The 26,115-nt window shown below is 38.5% G+C and overlaps 1 protein-coding gene across 3 annotated transcripts in view; it reads right to left on the bottom strand.

The window, feature by feature from the left end:
- The window catches only part of BMPR1B (bone morphogenetic protein receptor type 1B), a 256,353-nt gene that overhangs the window by 82,770 nt on the left and 147,468 nt on the right, over window positions 1-26,115 (bottom strand). The window contains exons 1-2 of one of the 3 annotated variants that reach the window (XM_017822262.1): window positions 2,491-2,612; window positions 1,953-2,110 (exon numbers count right to left, since the gene is read on the bottom strand). The exons of the other annotated variants lie outside the window; for them this stretch is intronic. Of the exons in view, the coding sequence (XP_017677751.1) occupies window positions 1,953-2,089 (137 nt within the window). The 5' untranslated portion in view covers window positions 2,090-2,110; window positions 2,491-2,612. Of the gene's footprint in view, window positions 1-1,952; window positions 2,111-2,490; window positions 2,613-26,115 lie in introns of those variants that run through there. 3 annotated transcript variants of the gene reach the window in all.

The following is a 26,115-nucleotide window of genomic DNA, read 5'->3' as shown; positions in this document are numbered from 1 at the left end:
ATCTGGGGAGCTGAATCCCCCTGACCCAGCAGGCCACCCGCTTGCCTGCCACAGACAGAGCTGGCAGCTGTTCTTCATCCCCTTTCACCACCTGGGAACCTAAATTTAGACCTCTGGCCTGGCCAGAAGAAAGGGCTGAAGGGTCAAGGCCAGATGGGCTCAGTCCTATTCTCAGCATGCTGTTAGAGTGCTTAAGCCAGGCGTGTGCATTTCTCCACACGTAGACTCCTGCTCGGTGCATTGTCAGGAGAACTGACCCCCTCCCTGCTGAGTGAGGTCTTCCAAGGTGGCTGCAATGCCAGCTAACATGCACATTTGAAAGTGTGAGTCGTCAAGGTTTAAATCTACATCAATAAGCCACTCTAGCATGAACTTTGTCTTCTTTGGTAACTGAGGAAAATTATACTGAGTTTTAAACCTGCATAAAAGTAACAAACAATATTTTTATACCATAAAGTGTTCTCAACAATTAAGTTACTGCAGAGTCTCTTGGTACAACATCTTATCAGTACATAATTTCATATTTCAGAAGTTCCTTTCAGCACAGTTTGGATTTCAGCCTCCAAGCTATTCTCCCAAGCAATAAATGGACAAAGACATAGATTTATTCACCTCGCTTCCACCCCAAAAGCATGTCTGATGGATTTGGAAAGTGTCCTACAAATTCAAGATAGGCATCTGGCAAAATAATTTCTACCCTAATGCTTGCAGAGGTTTTTTTTCCTCCCATACCTCTTTACCGGTTAACAATTTTATGTTGAAATCACCCTTTTCTTTTTTGCTGAGTAAAACAACTTGTTCCACTGTTTGCAATCACGTTGCTCTATAGGTTGAACTTCACAGTAGATCACCCTGAAGAACCACAGTGGCACACGAGTTTTAGGTACCCAGGTTTCCAGGGAGGTTAATTCCATAATATAAACCCACAACTCATAACTTTCCTATAATTACAGGTGTACAAAGACCACAGAAGTAACCAAACACACAGAAAGTAAATGCATTTCATGACTTCAATGTTGTAAAGAGCACAAGCAGTACTTGGCATCAAAATAAATCTTAGCTGTATTTACAGATTTATCAAAAACACGTGATAGGAAAAAAACCTCAGAACAACAAAAACACCAAAATCAAAACAACAAAAAATCCCCCAACAACAACCAAATTCCACTCCATTGATACTAAATTCTGTGTTTTACAACAGAAGACATGTCAAACCTCAAAGCAGTCCCTAACGAGATGTGGACACAATATGCCCTCTCTGAGTCACTTTTAACTTGATGATGAGCTTGAAGGCAAGTAGGAGCTTGCATAGTCCACTGGACCACTGAATTTTCAAATAGTAATTTCAGTTGCACTTACTTCTGCAATATTATTAAGAAAAAAATCTAAATTTGAAGATAGTAGATTTCTACAATATCCCTTCTTTGGGAGGAGCATATTGTTTCCTTGTTTGTGGGGTTTTTTTGGCTAAAATGCATATTAAGATATTAAAAAAAAAACCAACAAAACTTTGGCTCTGCCTCTTTAAGTAAGTAGACAGTTTCTTTAGTCCTTCACATTCCTTCACCTGTCCCCAGTTACACAGCACAGCTGCTTGCGGGTTTAAGATTTTTTTGTGAAGTAACAGTTCATGATAATCTCATTAAATCCTTTCTAACACTTTCCAGTTCATACAGGATTTCCTTCACTGGGTAAGTGGAGCAAGGATTGGCTGCTTAAACCATCTCTGTGCAAAAAAAAGAAATGTCACCCAAACCCCTCCTCACAGAGCAACCCTCAGCAGCCCAAGGGTGCAGAGGAACCAAAGCTCAGCCCCAACCAAGGGGCTGGAACATATCTGGAGATGCAGCAGCTCTTTTTGCTGTTTCTCTCTACACCTGAAAACCTGCATGAAAAGTATAATCCCCAATACCTTTTGCTTGTAAAACAAATCAATAAGCAAGCTCCTCTACCTGTAAATCATTCTGTTTAAACATCGAAAGTTCCTCTCTCTGCTAGCCCAGGAAGTATTCATCACAAAAGAGACACGGAGTTGTGCTCTCAGGGTGAGGCTCCATGACCAGGCTGGCTGCTTAGACATCACAGCCATTCCCAAGAACGGGAGATAAGTCTTCCCAGGGGGAACAGACAACATGAAAGAAATGTGAGACAAAAAGAGGTCTGATTATTTTATAGATATGCCTTTGATATGGTTTGAAGCTGGCTCCCTGCCAAGTCTCCAAACCTTACCACCAGAAGTCCGTTCCCCCCCTCCAGAAAAAACCTCAGGGAGAAGAGGGAGAAAAAAACTAAGAAAACCCGAAACGAGAGAGACAACCAAAGTGAGATATATAAATATATTTACACTTATATACAATTAAAATATACAATTTCACAAGGGAAACGGAAGGGGGAAGGGAAAGGGAACAAAACTAAAATAAAATATATAGATATCCCAATTAGTGACCCAATATCTAACAACTAGAAGAATTAGCAAAGAAAATAGCTCACTACTCTCCTGGGACAACTGAGAGTCGCTCTGGGACGATCGCCGGCAAACTCTGTCTCCCAAGGTCGGCAAGGCCTAACCAGGCCTCGCTCCCCAACACGGCAGACTCAACAGCAGGGAACCTGCACCTCCAAGCCGCCGGAAGGAAAAGGAGCGAAGGCCTCTCCTCCTCTCTTCTTATAATCTGATTTACGTAAAAATCGTAGGGAATACTGGGTAAATCTGGACCCTTCATTGGTTACAAACTGGTCACCAAGGAAGGCCTAGCCCAAACCACCACAGCCTTCTATCAGATCTTACAAGCCATGCTGTGGATGTTCTGAAGGCATTTTCAAGGAAAGGGACCTCCACAGAGAAGCCTTTATGACAAGTAGATGGAAGCGAGGCATTGGGAGGGACAGCAAGAAAAGCTGGGATGCTTAAACTGCTCTAAGAGGAAATGGCAACAATTTTTAGGCTCTATTACAGAAATTTCTATAGCATTGACTACTTCTATCAAAATAGTCGGTTTTCATTTCACTGTACATGGTCTCATCAACTGTAGTTTAATAGGATTTTTCACTGTTTACATGCACTTAAATGGCAAATGCACATTTCCTGCTCCAGCTGCCAAAAACTACTTTTTCAAATTGCCTGCCTAAAACCACCCAAAATGAGCAATGCAAAACATGTAAGACAGTTTAAGGTCTGTAGAGAAGGCTGGCCAGCTCAGGTATCTGGGTAACAAATATTTTTATAGGCCTTTTAGTGGCTTAAATCCAGGACAGCTCTGCGGTGATTTATTTCTCTTCAACAGCTTCTAGGGTGGCCTGTGTAAAATTAGCTGGTAATCACAAACCAGGCCCCGAGTGGGCATGTTCCATTCCCAAAGCAGCAGTGACTGGTGCTCTTTTGCTGAGGGTCGCAGTAGAAAGACCAAGGACCGAGGGGGAAATGTGAGATATCTCATGCCATCAGAAAGAACAAGGCATTATGCTAGGATTTTGAAGGATCAAAGCACAGTTCATCTTATTTAAGCCATAAATATAAGTGTCACTTTTTATGATTGCCCTGCTATACTCTGAATAAGCATTAAATATAGTTTTTAAGGGTTATGCAGAATTTGTCTTTCTAAAACCTACTCCCTTAAGAGCCAAGAATATAGGCTGAGTTGCTACTGCAGTTCACAGTTTTTTAGTGGAAAATTGTCCCTATATCTCAGTGCGGAAGGGAGCAAATATTAACAGGACAACCTGTGTATTGGCCCTTGAGGAGACTTCTGATGTCTGAGACTTCACTGATGAAGACTTTTTCCTTAATTGCAGCACCTTATTTATGATAGAATTGTTTGCAAATCCCCATGCACTGGAAGTCTGCAAGTCTTGCCAGCACCTTCTCTGCTTCAGGGCACTGCTCTGGCCTGCAGGCTCCAGCTTCATCCATAGAACAAACATGCTTTGCAAGAACCATATTAAACATAGTTAGTGGTGTAAGCCTCGCTGGAGGGCGCAGCAACATATTTTTCAATTCTTAGAATCTTTCAATCTTTCTTAGAATGAAGATTGCCAATCAATGAGCTCTCAGCCACTCACTGCAACCAGCCTAAGGACTTACTACATTTGGAAATAACTAGCTCAGCAATTATCACACAAGTCTTATGATGATTAACTCACCTCAGTCAGTCATCACTGAAAGGGCTGCCCAAGTAATCTGTAATAATTGCTTGGCCCTTGGCAGCTCTGGTACCACAAAAGGAATTTTGCCCAATCTCTGAAAAGAAGCATGTGCATACACCAAAAACATGCTGACACATTTATTCCATGAAATCACACTGGGCCAACATGGCCCACTCAGTAATATATTAGAGGAGGCTCTTGGGACCTCATTAAACTTCTACCACTAAATTCCCCCGGTATAACCAACACTGAATTTTTTTTTCCTGCCTCCAATGCATCTCCATTCACCTCTGCCAAAACATCCATCAAGACAGAGGCTGAAGTGTAGTGCCTATAATTTCTGTTTGGCTGGGATGATTCAGCAGCATCTACATGATCAGTTCATGTGCTGATGCAATCTGGTATCATCATTGTCTCTCCATGACCTTAAACGATCACTAAGCTGTGGTAATTCTCATACACAGGTGAAAGCTAGAAGCTGATGGGAGACTCCCAAATCTTACATGACCAAAACAAACAAAGAAATGCATCTCCTTTTCTTGAACAATTCCCCACTATCTTTATGAGAATTGATTCAGACAGACATTACAGTTTTATGCTCTCAATTCCCATTATATTCATTCAGGTCTAACATAATAAGTACCTCATTAGATATGAGCTACTTATTGAATCTAGATGATTCAGTTTTGCCATGTTTTTCATTAATTTTGGCTGATCTATTTTTGGTATATTCTCTGGATGTACCTTCTTTAAAATGTGCTAATTTACTTCTCTGGCTGTAGATAATATGTTAATCTCGGCACTTGCAAATATTCAGATGGAAAATAAAAAGTAGACACTAGAAGTCACATGCTTATTTAAAACATGTAGCTGGACAGTATCAATATGACACAAGGATAGTAGATGAAAATTAACCTACAATTCTGTAATATCATTAAATAAATCTACCTACTAATGAAAGGAAACACATTTCCATAAAAATTCGAGTGGTATCCAAGTAACAATTTCTCAATGATACATTTTCAATTAAGGAATTACAATAGACTACACTTATTTTTTCTCTCTAATGGTAGGTTGTAATTCATTGTTGTACAGGCAGCTGAATATTAACATACAGCTTCTGTTCTTTGTCTTTGTAGTAACTGGGAAATGTATTCAAGGTCAAATACTTTGACTAAAAACGATACACCAAATATTTGAAGTTTTCATCTTTACCATTATCTGGTTACTTGTTCTCATCTTTTTTACCAAGATAGAGAAATATTCACAAAATATATGAGAAACTCTCTGCCAGACTGACCAGAGTGCAGAGGAGCATACCCGCTCATAACAAAAGCAAAAGTAGGTCTATTTATTGCTATTCTGTAACAAAAAAGTCTAATTTCCTATAAGGCCAAAAAACTTGAAAATCAAACTCATGGTTACAAGAAAGTAGAGTCATTTAACGAGTCAGTGTTTGCAGGGAGCAGATAATTTATTAACTATCCATTTATGGCAACAACCTGCTAAGTGCAAGAGTGTGGAAATTTGATAAAATATAATCTTTAATTATCTTATGTGGTCACTTCACATATTATATTCTGTCACAACATATCACTCACTGATGTTGCTATATGGTACAACAAAATGTTAATATTTAATCAAATTACAAGCAAAATGCATTAAATTCTAAAGATGATTTTCCATATGCAGCTACATATCTGTTAATAATTACATTCCTGAGTTTTGGTCAGACGGCATTGGTGCCTGAGAGGATGGGAACAGTACCCTGTACTGTCACATTCTCCACTATGGTCTAATTTCAGCAATTCAGCTTTCCTTCCAAATGCCTAAAATCAGTAGTAACTGAATTTAAAGCTCCAAAAAAAAAATCTCTATCCTTAAAATCTGTGAAAAATGTTTTTCCTTGAACTTGATAGGAAAATGAAGAAAGTAAGTGATGGAGAAAGAGAGAATCAAGACATTGTTCCCATTACACAGTATCTGTGGAAGGATTATTTCAAGTTAGAAAGCTATCAAGAAATGGGAAAAAAAATTAATTCTTACACGCTGAACGGTAGTTCCTGCTTCCCATGAAAGCCATCTGTTCTGTGTATGTACATGGTTTGAAAGACATTCCCGGGATTGTGTCAAGCCAAAGGAATCCCCACTAGAGTTACAGAAATATAAACTCCCTTTACACTGGCAGGAGAGTGCTAAAATGCTGCTCTGAAGACATGTATACCACTACCAGGCTCAGAACCATAACAGTTCTGCTGACATACCAGGCGTTACGTGGGATTTTCTCATCCGATATTATATTATGAGAACTGAAACTTTAGCAGAGATAACGTTGCAATACTTGGAATTAGAAATTCTTCAGATGAGTATATGGCAAGATCTCCACTCCTCTCTATTGCAAAATGGCATCATCACCCTTTCTTCCATTTGCAGCTGGCATGAAAAATGCCTGGAAAATATTTCTGAAACAGGATTAATTCCATAACGCAATTTTTGCCATTACTGATCTTAATGGGAGTGGGACATGGCAGAGTTTGAACAATATACTTGTTCCACATTTATTTCCAAATTCTGGAAACAGGAGTCTGAAAACAGAAGTCTAATAATTAATACTTGTATAAGAAGGACAGTCTTTCCTGTGGGCCTGGCATTTTTGCAATCCCCTGTCTACTATACAACTGAGTTCAAATTGCAATTATTTTTCCTAGGGAGCAATTAAATACTGCTACCAATGTTAAGCATAAACACAACTCTAACTACAAGCAACGCTCAGATGACTAGCTCAGGTTCAAGGGTTCACTGCACATGAATATCCATAAATACCACTGACAGCCTTAGCAGTATAATGAACTTTGCAGCAACTCATGCAGGCAGTCTACACAATACAACAACATAATGCCCCAAATCTTAAAGCAAGAAACCTGCAGAAGCAATTCTGAGCTGCTTTTACAGCTGAGACAGTGTATTTAAGAACTACTTAAGAAGTAGTCCAACCTTGTTTGTAAAATTTTCATGTGTTTATTATTTTTAAAATGGAATGGAATCAAACAGTAGAACTGAACAACACATGAACTATAAGTAAAGATGTCAGTTCTACTGAATCATCATGCCAATTAGCAGTATATTCTTGCCTCCATTAATTTAAGCATACAACATTACAAGTTAAAAACCCTGTCCTTTTTAAGCCATCATATAATATTTTATCTTTAAGGTGCTTACATTTTTTTCTTGCAAACACTGGCTACAGTACTGCACAGCCTCCCATAAGCAGGTATTTCTGGCATCTCTTGAAATACATGTCCCACTTCCAGCTCAAAAGTCAGATCTGTGTTAAAGAAACACTCTCTATTTGAAATCTAGAGAATACATGTAAAGCATGGGTTTGTTTCTCTAATTCACTATTTTCTTGGTTGCAAAGATGCTGCTTCTCTACTGCCATGTGGAGCTGCTGCACGAATAATAAGAGAAGCTGCTATACAAATTTATGTACTTGGTAAATGCTCCTAGCAAAAGTGAGCACATTGAAAATGCAGTATATTTTCAACTGATTCCAAGCTTTAGGAACTCTAAAATAACTTTAAAGAGTTATGAGCTAGGCGGATGTATGGTTATAAAGTCAATGATGGTTTTCAATATACATACAATGTAACAGCAACATCCCTTCCTATTTTCTTGATCTCAATCCTGTCAGAAAACTTTTTACATGGTGCTTCTTGCTACTTTTAAAGCCACACAGAAAGCTATCACATCCATTTCTCCCTTCTGAAATGCTATCACTCCTTACAAAACACTAGCTGGAGTAAACTGCACAAGACCCCCATCTATTTCACAGACAAGTCAGCTGGGCTTAGTTTAAGCAGCCTTCAACAACCGCTTAAGACAAGATATCTGAATTTATACCAAAGCAGATGAGGAGTAGTCAATGGTCTTGCCACTTCTCTTCAGGAGAAAGGCAGTAATCATCAGCAGATAAGCAGTAATGTATTAAAACCAGCACATCTATTCCAGCAGCAAACATCTGTCTGCATTCTACTTTATTAATGGATGGACCTGCAGTTCATCACTGTAAGGGAGCTCAGTGTTTTTATCTATGATATCTATCGTGCAAACTAATAATTTTCAGTGGTTCACGGCCCAAATATAAGCTAGAGACAATGCCAATTATTTTATTACTAATTTCTTTCTGGTACTTAACATTAGATGAGAAGCCTACTAAAGTTAGCAGAGCATTCTGATTTAGATCTCAGTTTACATATTCATTGCTGATGATCACCAAATCTCTACAGGCACGTGCTATAGTCTGATCAGCTTTACAAACCTATATACCAGAAGGTCACACAAAAATATCATGGTATGTAATGAAAACTTTATTTCCCATGTGATCCTGGCATGGGAGAAGTGTTTGCCAGATTGATTGTGCTGAAAGACAGCTTTTTTCAATGTCAGCTTCTTTTTTTTTTTTCCTGCTTCTGTGAGGAAGGCTGCTTCAGCCACCAGCCAACCTGAACCAGAGATGCTAATGGTTTTTTTGGACACAACAGGCCTCACCTTCATGCAGAAACACCCTAAAGGCATGTTATTCTTGCAACTGATTCCTCTCTTCCATGACGGGGGGAAAATTCTGTTTTAGCAAGAGGATGGATGCACACCTCTCTGAGAGCACCTCAGAAGAGAAGGTGGCAGGATAAGGACCTCAGTTCACTAGTGCATCTGGCCTGCCCACACCCACACAGTCTTCAGGAGAGAGAAAAGTGGGATCTAGATCATGAACTAGGCGACTCAGACCCTGCTGATCACTAATTTTGAGTGAAGAATGAGTTTGTAATTCCAGGAAAAACAAATCAATACAGCAGCTGTGCCGTCTGCATTTTCCGTCTCCAGTGTTTGCCTCTTTAGTGCTTCAGATTTCTATGGGTGGTTTTGGTAGTCCTTTTAACATATCACCTTACAGCTGATTATGATCTCTTTAAAACCTCTGCACGGGATTTTCCCCCGATAGATGGAGCAGCAACCACAAGCCTCTCCAGTGGCTGGAATAACATGACATGAATGGGTTAGTCCCATCTTTTCTTTCTTGTTCTCCAGAGCTATTCAACCATATTCCCAAATAGCTTTGTAAAGGGGGATCTGAATGAGGTATTTATCATTCTTATTGGGTTGAAAAGCCCTCTAACCCTGCTAGGACACAGGCTATTGTAGAGAAAGTGACACACCTGTAAGACAAGTTTATTGCACAAGTTTGAAAACTGACATTATGAAATGTAGCTATTTGAATATCCTAATTGCAAACTTATAGGGGATTACTGCGATTCTTTTATTTAAAAATGGAGTTGAAGTATTAAAGCACGGTCACCAAAATGTTTAAAAATTTTACTACAACAAAGGATATTTAATTTTTAGGTTACATCCTGATGCTGACATCTAAAGCGGAAAAAAAATAAGAGTATACTAAATAGCTCCTAGGACAAAAATTATATACACTGAGATTCTGGATTCAAAACCTTGGCAGTTTAGCAGACTCCCTCCTCCAGGAGCCAAAAAAACCCAGAATGTGTAGTTCTTGCTCAAAAGCTGATATGTCACACGATTCAGCATCTTGATTGCTTCAGTAACTTATTAGTCATGATATTAATTCTTGATAAATGGACCTGTAAAGGCCTTGAAGACTGATTTTTTTTTAATCTTTTTTTCCCCAAAAAACACTACTGAAGCAACTAATGATAAATTTAAGGAAATCACTCTGTAATACTTTAAACAGTTTAAATCTACAGTAAGACTTTAGGACACTCAGACCTTAAAAAAGACAACAAACAAATACAAGTTAATAGCCAGCAGTATTAGACATTCAACTCAGTATCTTTACAGAGCATCAAAAAGGCATGAGCTTTCACATCTAAGACCTATCAAAAATCAACTCCAAGCAAAAAATCAACATGAAATATTGACCTTGGCTGAAAATACAACTCACAGAAGTTTGCACTGCACACCATATATAAGGGAATGAATAAGTATTCAAATGTTCAGAGACAATCTTTCAAGAAAGAGTGGGATTTCTACAGTAGGAGTCTCTGTAACAGTTGCCTAAATGAATTCATCACAGTATTGCTTTGGAAGATTTTTTCGTGTCAACGCTACAGTACCTACATTGTCATTGTACTGGCCAGCTCCAAATACCAGTTTTTGACTACCTGTGGAGTGGAAATTATCCAAATTAATAATGTACAATGTGATTTGTCACATTCACTGGCTACCTAATGTCCATCAGTTTCTGTACATTCCCCCATACAACACTGTGACTGTTCCCTACTGCTCAGTCTTTGTTGCCCTACCACTTACTTGTTCAAGGACCAATCTTCTATGTAATATCTAGCTGATACATTTTTTCCTGCAAACTGCTGAATTTATGCGGGAGGGGAAAACGGAATTTCCATAATATCCACCTTCTAGACTGCAAGGGGGAAATTGCTCCCATTAAAAGTTTTGGATGACTCACACCGCCCCCTCAAACATCATGAGCTTCAACTTAAAAATAATTAATCACAATCTACCTATGAGATATAAGCAGTGCAATTAATTGGGACCATTTGACAGCATTAACTCCTTGCTTTCATATCAGCAAAGCTGGATTCTCTGCAGCAAGCACCTATAAACCACAGAACACCTATAAACCACAGGACTTAACATTTCAAGGGATCTGAGCAAGAATAGAATCATGTTTCAGATATGGAATTCCATGTTCCCAGAAGGCATTTAATCCTCTGTGGCATGAGTAATTTTTATTCAGTTTCTAGCATGCATGCAATCCTTTCAAAGACTGTAAAACAGTCTTTGCAACTGAATTGCTATTCTTGTATTGCTGATGTTTAGGAGAAGAGGAAGATTACTTTGGGAGATACTCAGGTCTTGCCATGTTAAAACTTGGACAGAAATTGCTATATATGATGATTCACATACAAAGTTGGATTTTCACAAATTAAATGCTGCATTTTAGGAGTTTCTACCTCTAGTTTACAAAGTAATAGGGAGCGAAGGTGTTCATACTTTCCTGGGGCAATCTAGCAGTAACTAGGTCTGGAACCAAAAGGACCCTTACTAAACCATGAAACCTGAGACCCTCAAAAACAGAGGAATAGAGGTACCTGAAAAGCCATGTCACTTGTTATATTTTGTGTATGTTACACACATTTCTCAGAATCATAACTTAAATCATAACTTGATGACATCCTAACTTGAATTGTGAATCTATTAATTAACGACACATATACATAATAGTCACAATGAAGAGATATTTGTACATTCAATTGCCTGGGAATCTGTTACCTAAAGGCAGGTGGACAGAAATTCAATTAACTCCCCAAAAAAGAAAGCTCTTCAAATGTTGCTTCAACTCCCCCATTGTCTTCATTTGGACTCACAAACAAACAGAGCTCAGCAAAACCTGTAAGGCTATCACTGTTACAGGAAACTTGCTAATAAGACAGAAGAGTGGGGGGCCCAGACACAACTTTGGTCACACCTTTACACAATAGTATCTTAATTACCAGGAAAAGGAAGTGCACTGTAGTCACACTTGCAGTAGAGGCTAGATGCTGTAAGGGCTAAATGCTGCCGAGCTGATACCTAGTTATGTTCAACGACAATTTAGAGAAAAGATTCCTTTTGATCTCTTGAGCTTTTTAAGATTTCAGCTTTTTTTTTTCCCCTGCTACTGTACATTGAGATATTTTTCTGCTTTAAACATCTGCACAGCCTTGTACCTTAAAGACACAATTTTACAACAGAAAATTCTAACAACTTCTCTGGTGCGGGCAAATCTGTGGATGCATTTTCAGTTCCAAAAAAGTTTGGGGATTGCTTTTTGCTATGTTGCAAAAGTTCAAGTATGAAGCTTATCAAATGCAAGGAAATAGAACTGAAATTTCCTCTCCCTTGCCATGTAGGCATTAAAGAACACCCTTTTGGCAAAGGCGCAAACAGCAGCCAGGCAGCTTATGACTGTGGCAGTAAGATCTACATTGATATACGCTAGTGCCTATATATTTGGAAAAGTGCCTATATCTTTACAGGCTGGGATTTTCAGAGGAGGTAAAAGCACCCTGCAATCCTTTGCACAGTGTTCATTTTACGTTTTCATCCTCTTTTAATACTAAGAGCCCATTCACAGCTTCAGATAATCTCTTATAAACAGAGATTATTTGAACAGAAGAATTTCTTGATTTTTTTTTCCATTCTAGTCTTTGAGTTTTCAAACTTCTCCCTGATTTGATGAGAATTAGAAACTTCACTTTGTTTTATTTCATGAAAACAGACAGTTTCATTTGATCACTTGAGTGTGGACACTTGGGATATCAGACAAAGAGCAATTATTGGGAGGCTAATGATGAGGTTACAAATGCTGGCAGCTCTGGGCGTCCACTCAGAGCACTGCAGCGCTCTGACAAGTCTGCCGGCATATCCTTCAATCTCCCATTGAAAATGCTAAAAAATACTAAAAAAAAAATTCTTTCAAATGGAACTTTCTAAAACATTCTTCATTGTAACTTCAGGACCTCATCTCCTGTATGTGAGCTGACTTCCCAGGCGTGATGATCTCAGACAGATGACTGGAGTGTTGTATGACCTGAACTACTCACTCTGAACCACCAGCTGCTTTTTCACTAAGAGGGAAGGAATGACCTCAGAGAGACAGCCTAGGAAAGAAATGGGTAGCAAAGGTGGCATGAAACACAGCCTACATTGCTGGTATTGTACAATTTCCAAGTTCTGTAGATATACAACAGGGATATTCACACCTATCTATGTCACTAGTAAACACACTGCAGGAAAATGAGCTGGATGTGTAGCTTCAGCACACAACACAAGTAAACATGTCAATAGTAACAGGGATTTATATCTGCAACAGGAGAGTCCTGGGGATCTGAGGAAATACTGAGACAGATGCCATTGAAAAAGTGATCTTTTGTGTCACCCTTTTCAAATAAACATAAAAGAGCAACAAGTGCCACTATCAATTCCTGAGCGACCTGATCTTGAACATGGAAGGGATGCTAATATTATTAAACTACTACATAACAGCTTTTTTTTCTTTTAGATTCCAGGGAATCTAAATCTATGTGCATTCATATTACTGCAAGAGTTTGACAGACTCCTTTAGCAACCTGTTAGCAGTTAAACTCAGCCAATATTGGGATTCTTATTTCTGCTAGGCTCCAGCATGCCTCCTATAGAGGCAGAGGAGAAAAAAAAAAGGAAAGTTTATAGTTTTCCCCTTGAACAGCAGCCAGCAGAACTGAGCTGTCAGGCCACTGGAGATGATGAGCACATGATGTGGAATGTCCTCCATGGAACAGGAAGCCTTCGGCATCCATCCTTCACCTTCCTATCCCTTTAAAATGTTTGTAAAACAAATCCCATGTTTTGTTCCAGCTCCTGCAACTTTGCTTTGGAATGTGAAGACAAGCTAGACAAAACACCCGGGAGGCCCTCGGAGAAGAAGAGGACCTTTAAATCCATGCAACCTCCTCAAGGACAGGGCTTGCTTCTATATTTGCAGTTGGCATGAAGAAGTTTCAATATTCATAACAAAACACACACTGAAACTGTGTATGTCTTTGCAGAAATTTACTTTCAGCTCTCCATTCTGAAATCTGTCCTCAGCAAGAGTGTTAAAAACTTGACCCTTGCTCTTATTGCCTGAACTGACTTGAGTTAGGATAAACAATGCTTTTGGCATTGGGTTTTGTTTGCTTGCTTGAAATTTTTGTCAGGGCCATGGAGATATATAAACAATGAATTGATAAAGCATTACGGTAATGTGTTTCTGTGCTTAAATATTTTATTTTTAACTGAGATTATTTTAATTCTCAATGCATCTTCTAAACTGTTTTTAACTTAAAGTAGGAAGAAATTTTGAAGTATCTTAAAACATATGTTATTTTAAAGCAGGAAAAAAAACAACCAAAAAAAGACAGTTCAAAATAAATGGCTTATGGCTTGAAGAGTGTTAATGAGTTAAGACATTTCCAAAGAGACCAGAAAGTGACAATAGCACACAGACTGAGGTGGTTCCACAACTGCAGAACAGCCCCCAGCAGTGAACGCCTACTGAAGTGAACCAAAGAAAGTCAGGGAGGGAGGTGGAGACGGGAGAAAGAGAGAGAAAGAGAGAGAAAGGAAAAGAAGTAAAAAACCAAACTGTTGCAAGTTCATGCACCCCTATTACAAATTCATTTTAATTAAACAAAGAGATTATACAGACACTGCTGACAGGGATTATCAAAATAGAATGGCGCCACCTGCCCCTTGCAGCCCAATTAATTAGCAGAGAATCTGAGGTGCCAATTATCACAAAGGAATAAGAAAGGATCAGTAAACACAGCTCATGGTGAACTTGAAAATTAACTCTTTCAGCTCACAGCTGAAGCCTCACAGCCTTACACACAGCCCTGATGATGAATCAGCCCTCCAAAAGCCCCACACTGAAAACACATAACAAGACTCCCACAGATCCCTCTTTCCCGTGGTCTTGTTAAGTGTGACTACTCCTGCTCTTCCTGAAGTCCTCAGTGTAGTTTTAAAAATTATGTCACTAAATTTAAATAGCAGCTAAAATCATTAAGTTCAGAAGAGTTCCTCAAAAGCATTTAAGTTTGAAAGGATTCCTCAAAGCAAAAGACGGACTTCTTACCGTGTTTGAGGTACATCAGGAAAATGTAGATCACCTTCCATGCCAAACCAGAGAGGTTTTGAGACAGTGAGTCCCTGAGTAGAATTCCAGTTACTGACAGATAACAGCTACAAATTTTAATTTTCTAACTGCTACAAGTTTTAATTTTAATTTGCTCCCTTCTCTCCCTCCTCATATAAGAAGAACCTCTTCTCTTTCAAGCTCTCAAGTAGGATACCTCCAGGAGTAAAAGGCTTATCGAAAAAGTAAATAAGAAGGCTCAGCAGCAATGACTAATTGCAATCTATTTTCATGGAGAACCCAGAGTCTACCAGAGCATTCCAGAAGATTTTGGCTTTGGATCTATGCAGTGTGAGCCATTACCAAAGGCACTGCAGTGTCCATAAGAGGAATCTACCTTAGCACTTGCACAACAGGCTGATGGTGGCCCTGGAAAGGGAAGAGCTACTGCCATTTGCCCCTCCCTGTTACAAATCCCATATCACTTTTAGCAGAACTTCCTCCTCCTTCTAGAAGATTCAAAATTGTAGTACCTGCCCTCAATCTATGGACTTGCAGCTGTGTCATAAAGAGGAATTAATAAGTACCTCGTGTGAGGCTTCAGTATTTTCACCAGCTGTTGGAGGAAAGACACCGAGTAACGACCTTTTTGACTCTACCTCCCCATAAGAGTGATCTGCTGCCTTTTGGGGCAGGCAGTGCTAGCATGTTTTATGCAAACTTGTAATCACAGCTTAACCTTACTTCATGGTTTCCTGGAGGCCACAAAAACAAATGAACAATCAGATGCAAAGCCATGGAAGCAAAAAAGGTGACCACTCCCTTTTTAATTTTTTTTTTCCCCTGAAATATAATTTCTTTTAGGGAATGTTTACCTCTCCACTATGCATATGCTCATTTTATGGTTACATTACAGCTACTAGAAGTATTATACATAATGATAAACTTAGCTTGTAGAGTTATAAATACTCAATTCAAAAAGGGTGGGTGAACACTCAGCCCAGTATAGATTCAGTGTCTTTGTGTTGCCTTTGTTAGATTTGAGTACTACAGCTGGAATTAAACCCCATTCCCTGTCTTTGTGCTATTTCTTCTCTATTTTATTTGAAAAAAAAAAAAAAAGTTTTACATGACTAAAGGCTGTACTGATTCAAATAGGGAAAATATTAATTTCAAAAAATTGTTTTTACGATCAACATTATTCAATACTCCTGTAAAAAAAATTAGAACAGAGTTGTTATAAGCACAGAGGGAAGCACCTGTAGTACAACTAGATTTAAATTAATCACACAACTGATGTTGCATGATAATTACGCTTCCATATCTATCTTGAGAACTGCAAAACAAAGTTCAAATACTTCAACAATGCAACCTGTGAAACACAACACGTTTTATAAGCAAATTTGCTTGCAATTCCAAGCTCCTCTTCTCTTCTAAGTGCCTGCTGGATCGTTACTCAATGGCTTTATTGTTTCGGGATCAGAAAGTGAGGGCTTCAGCTCTACAATGCACAGTTTGTCACCCTTTGGATAAAGGAGCTGTGAACCAAAGGAGCGGGACATACTAGCACTTAACACAGTGTGCTCTGAAGAGTGGAGCACATGCTGGCAGGACTTGAAAGCCCTGAAATGCCAGCCAGTTGCTCCAGTTAAATTGGTGAGACCTCTGCATACCTGTGGGGTGTGAAAAGGCCCCGGTACTCATCATTCTGCATTAGGATTGAGTTCATCTTATCAAATGGGCCTTTGAGCGTATTGTGAAGTAATTTACCAACCGAAAAAATCATAACGATTTTCCACTTCATTTACTTCAACAGTAGCTACGTAATGTCAATAGTTTTAAACATTTAATTAGACACACCACGTGTTTTATGCTCTACTAATTACATAAAATTGTGCTCAATAATTTTCTTCCCATTGAAACAAACCTTAAGCAGCTGTTAAAACACTAATTAGGTGAATGCTTCCATGCTGTGCATTTGACCTGGTGCCAAGCGCGTTCCTCCCAATGGTGAACAGGGTTTTTCCAGTGTCCATGATGGAACTGTAAACGCACGTCAATCTCTGCCATGCCACAGAACCAAGAGTGAACTCCAAACATTTATTTTGGCCCTCACCTTTGAAAACTAACATAATAAGTAAAATGCAACAGTTCAGAAAGATGTTTAATTATACTGGGTTTTTAATTTTCTCCGCTTCAATTTTTACTTCCAAAGAGCAGCTCAATTTGACGCAGAGCTTGTCATTTACAATGTCCTATGAAATCAGCACTTTTTATTACATTGGAGCTGCTTCACCAGTGTTATCTCACAATACAGTCAAATGGAAATATGCTCTGAAACACATTGCTGAGCTTGGTACAAACGAAGCCCTTAGTACTGGGATATTTTAAGGATATTTTGTTCCTAAAATGTTTTAAAAAGTTATATGAACTACAGTTACCAGGCATACAGTGGCAAGGGATGGGAAAACCTTTTTATCATTTTTCAGTTCTACATGAAAAGAGAATTCAGAGAGGTTTTATTTGTTTTAGATATCCTTATGAAAGGGCATATAAGTCTTACCATTGATAAGCTTTTGGTGATCGTAATGGCGTCCCGAATTGAGTCAGTACCTTTGAGTCTCTCAACTGGCTTCACTTGAAGGTTTAACTCTGGATGTAACTCCAGTAAAATCGGCTTCTCTTAGTTAGTTACTAAGTCTGTACAGCCAGAGGCCTAATCCTGGTGTTCCTACAAGGACAGAGGCCTGGCTGAGGGAATCAGATTGCCAATAACAGGAACTGCCTGACGCAGTTCCTACCTCAGCAGTCCCCTAAACCTGCACAAGCCTCTATGAACTAGGATTTTGGCCTTGACCACATCCTGGCAATTCAGCTCCACTTCAAGATTTGTTCCTGAAAGATTCCTATAAGAAGAAACTGCCCATGCTGGCCATTTTCAGAGACACAAGACACACATTTTCAGTTTTCTCTACGTGTATTCTTTGAAATTAGACCCTAGTGAGTGTACATAAATGATCAAAAATTCAAGAGACAATTGATTTTTCTCTGCCTTTGAGATATTTCAAAAATTTTTTAAGCATTATCATCTGTGTATGCTTGCTGCCTCTACAGCAACAAAAGTATGCCTGTTATATTACAAAAAATAGATATCTTATATTTTAGTTACTATCAAATCTTCTCAAATTATTATAACTACGTTATAATTTCCAGCAATTGGTGATCTGGCTGGCAATGGGTCTTCTAAAATACACCACACCTGCGGACTTTCTTCTTTTATATATTCTATGTAGAACAATTCATAATTACTGTTCACAAAATAATTACTTCATTTCAAATAATTGTGAATTTATCCTAAAGGCTATTTATAAACCAACACTGTATCATTCATTGAAACAAATCCTCATTTACAATCTCTTGTTTGTGTAAAGCATTAATCTGAAAGGAAAATGAATCACAGGGCTTTCCACTTAGATATGAAACCTGCCAACACTCACAGGACTCTTTCCAAAACACTTTTGGAAAATGAAGAAGGACATGTCCTGGCTTCCTTTTCTAGTGCCTTTATGACCTGCATCAGGTGTACTGTTGAATGTTTTAATTTTTTAATTTGCATGTGCTGAAGTCAGGGACATCACTACAAAGGGTACAATTCTAATCTATATACTACATCAGTGAAAACTGAAGGAATGGATCTGCTTAAAAAAAAACCCCAAAATATAAAAGATGTTGAATTCCCATAGTTCATATTGACCTCATGTGCCTGTACAAATGGAACAAACATTTTATTAATTAAAAAAAAAAAAAAGAAAAAAAAAGAACTTAACATATTTAGTGTCTAGATATAAATTCAGAAGATTTTCTTTTTCTGCCTTGTTATATTTTGTTGAAAAAACCCTGACAATGCAAAAATGCCATACACAACTCTTCTCTGGGAGAAGAGACTGACCCCCACCTTATTTAAGGTGGTTGTAGAGACCAATAAGGTCTCTCCTGAGCCTCCTTTTCTCCAGGCTAAACAACCCCAGCTCCCTCATCTGCTCCTCAACAGACTTCTGTTCCAAACCATTCACCAGTTTTGTTGCTCCTCTCTGGACTTGCTCCAACACCTCAATATCTTTCCTGTAGTGAGGGGGACAAAACTGAGCACAGGATTTGAGGTGTAGCCTCACCAGTGCCAAGACCTTTGTCATGCTAATGGACTACTAACTCATAGCAATACCCTAGTACATCTTCCCAACATTCTCATCTCACACCATTTGCAGAAGTGTTTTACATGGGATTAGATAACTTCCCAAGGTCCCTTCAAACCTGAACATTCTATGATGCCCACAGAACACTGACAATCACACCAGGTGGTCATAACCTCAGTATCTTTCACCCACAACTCACTTCCTAATTCTTCTTTTTTACTGCAGGAGAAGGTTGCACTCACCTGTCTCAGCCTGAGTAACTAAATTACATTATCCTTTTTATGCATAATGCACAGCAGAATACAGGGGCTACAGAATAATTTTCCCTTTGCAGCTTCCATATTTACTTAATGGAAACTTTCTTTATCAACCACATTCATGTTCTTAGAAATGTGTTCCTTTCAATAAAAATTACTTACTATTTTATGGAAGTTGAAGGCCAATGACCCAAATCCTGCAAATCACTAAAAATACTTTTTCTCATAGAATCCTGAATCACTTTTTTATCAGTAGCAGAGAAAGCATTTTACTATAAACAGTTGCATTTTTGCCCACACTAAAAATTCTGTATTAAAAATACACTAAATGAGGGACAGATGTTTAAAACAGTGGACCTACAATGAAGTATTAAATATTGCTGGCACACTGAGCCCTTTGGTACGGTTTAGTCTCTTTTTGCAATAGGCATGTTTTCACAGCTGTAAAAGCACCAAAAATTACTGTCTTTGCTCCAATATTAATATAGAAATTTATAAAAAAATACAGCAGACTGCTGAACAGATTAGACTATTGTTCATACATTCTATTACTAAAATACTTTTTTTTACAAATTAATATTAAACGCAAATATTTTGAAGTTGTTCAAGAGGAATAGTGTCACTTTGAAGAATACATGGATTATCTACATAAAACCAATCAATTTCACTTTTGTCAAAAGAAAAATGCAAGCATCTTTAAGAAATCAAACCTGCTACTTGATGTTATGCTCAGTGACAAAAAGTCTGACCCATGACAGCACAGAGAAGGTGGACGATCCTGTGTGATATCACTCCAAACCTGCGCTGGGCACACTGTGTAGGATTAAAGCCCTTTTCCACAGGTACAGGTGTGTCTTAGAGCAATGGGAGCAAGAAGTGGGACAGGACATGGAAGAGCAGATTCTGTGGTCTAGTGGATTTTGATATTTATACATGCTAAACATAAACATGAAGGGTAGAGACATAACAAATACAACAGAATGATAATACTAAAATCTTCAGACCTTGATCTAGTAGCTGTGGGGATGAACTGGGTAAATTCATAATCACAGCAGAACCTGCTCACCACTGATGAAGTGATGCCTACTTAAGTTTTCAACCCATGTGGAATAATAATAGGTACAAGACATCCACAGCTCAATTTGTTTTAGTGAGTCCTGCTTAGAATATCAATTACGAACATTTCTTGTGTCATGAAACTCTTTTACTACTCAAAGCAATAAGGAGAGAAAATGTTACAAAAATCTACATCTATTGTTAAATGAAATGTGGAGGACCAGCTTGGGCCCTTGAGGGAACCAGGAAAAACTGAATCTATTGAATGTGTATGCATCTCATAATCTTTGTCCAAGTTCCTGACAAAGAAGGGATGGGCAGCTAAGGAGAGACAAAGCTTGGTTAAAAGCTCCAAACTCCAGAAACAGTTTCAAAAGCTAGAAAAAAACCCAGAAGAGCGGGCAGAACAAGACAGAATATGGGCAATATGATGAACAGGCAGGATGTTAGCATACACAGTAACAGAAACAAAGCTCCACAAGGCTTTGGGAGCACAGCTCCTATCAATAAAAAAATTCCTTGGAGTGAGACATTTTTTTGGAAGGAGTTTGTATGGCACAAACATTTCTACTCTCTTCTTGAAGCCTCAAAAAAACAAAACCAAAAAACCACAACCACAAAAAAACCCCCAAAAAACCCAAAACAAAAAACCCCCACAATCAACCCTGAAGATATCAACAGCCCAAGTCAAACATGGTTCTCAGCCTCTAGGAAGTCCCTTGTTATGTGTCTTGATCAGGTCTTTGCTGAGGAGGTCCCACTGAACTGTGAGCCCAGAGGATGAAGCTGAAACCCCACGACATAACTAAGTAATTTTTTCCCTGCAGGAATGCCCACTGCAGTGCTGGCAGTCACTTGGCACAGAGAGGACTGTTTGCAGTGGCAAGACCAGGGGCTGCAGGCAGTGGTGCTTACAGCCAGACCCACATCGCTGTAAGCATTGCTGCTGTGATGGGCATGTCCCACACGGAGCCCCATCAGCTTCACCAGACTCCCTCCAAGCGTGGGGTCCCAGCTGTGCGTGGCTGGGGATGCAGAGGCATGAAACAGCAGCACTGCCACAGCGGCAGCACAGCCCAGCACATAATGAAACAAAGAGAGCCCTCACCCTTCTGGTTAGACAAAAAAACCCAGGGGCTGTAAAATATAAGGAGGGAGAGGGAAGGGGGGGGTAAAAGCAATCTCTGTGTAGGAAAACAGGATAAATTCATTGAATAAATTATTTACTGGAATTATTCACTTAGTTTCAATTACAATCTATCCATTCTATCCACCATCTACATTAAATTATAATAAATTATTCTATTATAACTTGGCTTCATGCCTGCTGATTTGCAACAGCTTATTTTTTCAGAAAATAAAGGTCTGATGCTGTTTAACCTTCCACAGTATTTAGATGTGCACCTGGACAACCCCAAAAGACCGTTTCTTTTTGAGAAACTCAGTCCTTCTGTAAATTAAAGAGAGGGGGGTGAGCATATTATATTTAAATTGCTACCAGAAATTTTGACAACAAAAAAACCCCCCAAGATCTCAAAATAATCTTAAAAAAAATATCCTGCTGCTTCCCTGAAGATTTTGGAATACGCCTTGTGCTGAATACCCAAATGCAATTCTGAAAATATATATGCACTCTCCATCCTTCTGCCATCAGGTCTCTACTGAGCAGATGTTTTAGGATTCTTCTGAATAAAAAATGTCTTGTTCTACTTTACCAGACTATCTTTGACATTCCCAAAGGGCTGCACTTGAAAATTAATTACAATAGGATGCAGGAAAAGGGGGAAAAACCCATGAAGGTTACTTTTTTATATAACGTACAAAAATAAGTTTGGTTTCCACAGTCACACAGAATGATTATTTGTTAAGAATCCAAGTCTGCACTGGGATAAAACGAGCACAGGTCAAGCTAAAAGGTATAGTTATGTTGAAAGAACGGCAGGAGAAATGTGCAGTTAAATAAAGAGTTTGCAAACAAGGGAACATTGCTCACCTTCCTTTCCTCATTCCTGTACTCCTGCAATCACTATGCCTATAAACTGATCAGACAGACACTGAATTTTTAATTCTATACACACTGTAATTTTTATGTCTTCCTTGACTTCAGCACAGCATCTATCATATTATGAATTAAAGCAGAAATAAATAAGGAAAAAGGTGAGCAAAAACCCCCGACTTTTATACATTTAATAGTACTCTGTGAACCAACACTACAAAGCAAGAGAAAAACAAGGCCTTATGGGTCTGTTTTACCAGGGGCAGCTGCTGGAGCAACAGGATAAGGCCAAATTCTACCCACGTGGGCTATCTGAAGGCACAAGTTAAACCAGCTGGGTGAAAGGGTGGTCATGCTCTGAATGGAATAGATTTGTTCTATCCCTGGCTAAAGGTCACCATAGAAAATAGCAATGCAGAGAAATTCCACCATAAATTCATATATACACTTCAAGAACCTGAAAGCACCTTGGATGCAGTCACCTCAGATCCCTAATGAAACAAGATCCCACCTTTTCAAATATGCATCTCAGAAAAAATGCTAGACATCATACCAGTAAGTTTAAACCAACACATATTTTTTCTCTCAGTCGTTTTAGGAGTAGCATGGGGTTTTATTTTGCTAATATTAGCATGTTCTACTACACTAGAAGTGCTTTTGTAATCCTGAAAACATACTAGCACTACTTCCACGTAGTTTCATTGCTCATGTCTAGTACTACTAAAGGGTAAGCATATACTTCAAAACTATAATTCATTTAGCTAGTTACCAGAGCCAGCACTATGTGAATAAGCTTAATATATCTCTGTTCCAAAACCTATCAGAAAACAATTTATGGAATCTAATAAATTAAAAATGAATTGTCTCCAGCAACCATATATTTCACAATAAATGTATGTTCTTTGATCACAACTGACTGTGCTGTGTTCTAATTAATTTTTATACAGAAGTTTGCTATTGCCTCTAAATAGATTTTATACACAAGACTAATCAGCTAACATTTTCAGCTGTGCCTTTGTCTTTTCACCTTCCAACCAAGTTAAAAATTCACAGAATTCTAGTATTTATGGCATAGCTTTCTACCCATAAGCATTTCAGTTTATGGAAGGAAAGACCTATATTTTTTCCTTTGCTTTCTTGACCCCAACAGGCACACAATAGAAAGAAATACATGCAGACAGTTTAAGGACTTGCCTCTAGACAACGTGACTGCGGAAATGAGTCCCTTTTAAGCTCTCGATTACTTTCTTACCCAGTGAAAAGTACTGGTATTACTCAGTCACTGTATCCCCTCCACAGTCTTCTGAGACAGGCATAGAGCCATTTGGTATTACTGCTTGAAAGGGTAGGGTAGCTGGCATGGAGTAGCATTTTGGCCCTATTTTTCCTGGAGTGCTGTAACTCTCTATTTGTGAGTATATTTCCCTGTATCAATGACTAGGAACCTGGAAAAAACGTCTATAAGTGCAGTACACAATCTCTAATTTGGACTGGATGGTCTATGCACAGATTATTTTTTGCATCTGATGTGAAGATTCTGGCATCAAATACAGGGAAAGAAAACAGCAGTAAGGCTGGGGTAGAAGGTATTAGCCAGGGGAGAAAAATAAAGGAGAAACGAGGAGATTGGCCATTAACACTATTTATCTGCTGCTTTGCCACGGGAGGTAGATTCTGTTCACTTGTGAAACTAAAATGCAATTAAAAATTCTAACTGATTAGAAAGAAAAAGAGCTCTACTTTCTTGTCCAAATCTTCCTCTGTCTTTATGCATTCATGTAGAAAGGTCTAAGGCTCTTTACATGTTTGTGCATAGCAACATCATTGTTTTCGCTTACAAGTAATGAACTATGCCTGTCTACCTGCCATTAATCTCCGAGGGGCAGTACAATGCAAACACCATGAAAGATGCTCTAGTATATTTTATATACATATATATACATATATATGTATGCTTTGAAAACCAAAATAAAAGAAAGCCTGAGGAAATGAAAAAAGCATCCCATAAATTCCAATGAATTCCCAATGAGAAAGAGAATAGCAAATTTAGCCTCAGCATCAGGCACCACTCCACGACAAAAAGTTCTCGTTGCATACCATGTGGTCTAGAGACAGCAGTAAAGTTGACTGAGTATCTATTTAAGAAAAGGTCAGAAAACTGTCTCTCTAGAGTTGCTTAAGTATGTAAGGATCCAGTCTTGGGATATAGCCAGATGACCCTGGGAGATCTCCTTCAGCATTTTTCTATGACTCTGTAATAATGTTTAGGAGGATTTTAAAAATTGGTATTTTAAAAACCTTCTTTGCTCCGTGGAGAAACTCTGGTAAGAGGCATTCTTATACTTTGATACTGTCTTCCTACAGAGTGATATTATAATGAGTAAGTAGGAACATGCAGAAATTAAACTTTTAGAACATGGGGTGGTGATTTTTTTTTTCCACGTACAGACTTCACAAGACAGTTTATGTTAAATGTTCAAAAATTAAAATAAATTCCATAATACAGACAGGAAGTAGGTGCAATAGGAACCAAATGGGAGTAATAGGACCCAGGTGGTTGGAATAGGTACAAAAACCCACATAGATGGCCATGTACGGCACAAATTGGAGCCTGGAGATGATTATAACTGAAACCTTCCAAAAGAAAGAATGGTTGTAAATGTTAACTGTATCAATGCAAACATCTTGATATCTTACCACTGAGAAACGAGTGAAGAGGGAGAAGTGTATGATTTACTTGGCTAATACAACCTAATGTGTTCATGCTGAAACTAAACTATATTAAGGAATATGTTGGTTTAGGGCATCATAGGCATATAATTTTAACTCTTGATTAGGATGAGACCTGAGCATAACAAAAGTGGCAAGATGGAATTTACTTTCAGTTTGTGTCAAGTAACAAACAGCCATACTGCTTCAAAAACCACAGGACAAAACCATCCGTTTAGTACAATTAAAAATAATAAGCCTGTTATTGAGTACCTAAGCTGATAGGGAAAAATACATTTAAGCTTTAGTAATGTAATACAGATGGGGTCATGAAATACTTTCATTTACTTATCCACCTCTCTATTTATTCCAAGACAGAAGACTAACATCCTATACCAAAAAAAAGTAATGTAAAAAGCACATCTAACTCATGAACAAAGCTCTCTTGGATGAAAAATAAATACTTTTAAGAGGTTTTTCATTGAAAGAAATAATATCCACAATATGGTACAAAATGGTAGCAACTAGCCTAAGTGAAAGAGGCAAAAAGAATTTCTGGCATTAGATATATAAGGTTAATGCCTTAAAAGAATGCAGAGAGACTGTGAGCCCTGACTACCCTTGCTGACAGATACAGTCAGGGAACTAAGACTCCATGCCCAGGACTTTGTAGAGTTGCATTTTATAAAGGTGTTCAGCAAAACTTGTGACTCAAGGACAGTGTACTGATTTTAGCACTCTTCCTCTGCTGCAGAAAATTTGAGAAAGTGCACAGCACTTTACTTGCTGCACTTCATAAAGCAGTACGATATGCTTGGACCCTCTGGGATTCTGTGATTTTTTTTTTAGGAGGAGGGAGTAATTTTTTTGGCAAAGAAAGGAAAGAGACAAGGATGACCTTACTGCTGTTTATCAAGGTTTGGTCTGAAATCTTTGTATGTATGTATGGCCAGTCTTTGGAAGCGAAGATTTGGGAAAGGTCATTAACCCTTCGAGCCTGCGCAGTGGATTTTTTAGGTGAGACACAGTGTGCGCTGAACTGAGCCCACCCTTTAATCCTGAGGTTCATCTGCC

The sequence above is a fragment of the Lepidothrix coronata genome, unplaced genomic scaffold (assembly GCF_001604755.1).
Source record: "Lepidothrix coronata isolate B3197 unplaced genomic scaffold, Lepidothrix_coronata-1.0 Scaffold96, whole genome shotgun sequence".
NCBI lineage: Eukaryota > Metazoa > Chordata > Aves > Passeriformes > Pipridae > Lepidothrix > Lepidothrix coronata.
Note: the sequence above shows the minus strand (reverse complement) of the source record. Positions and strands in the feature narration are given on the sequence as shown.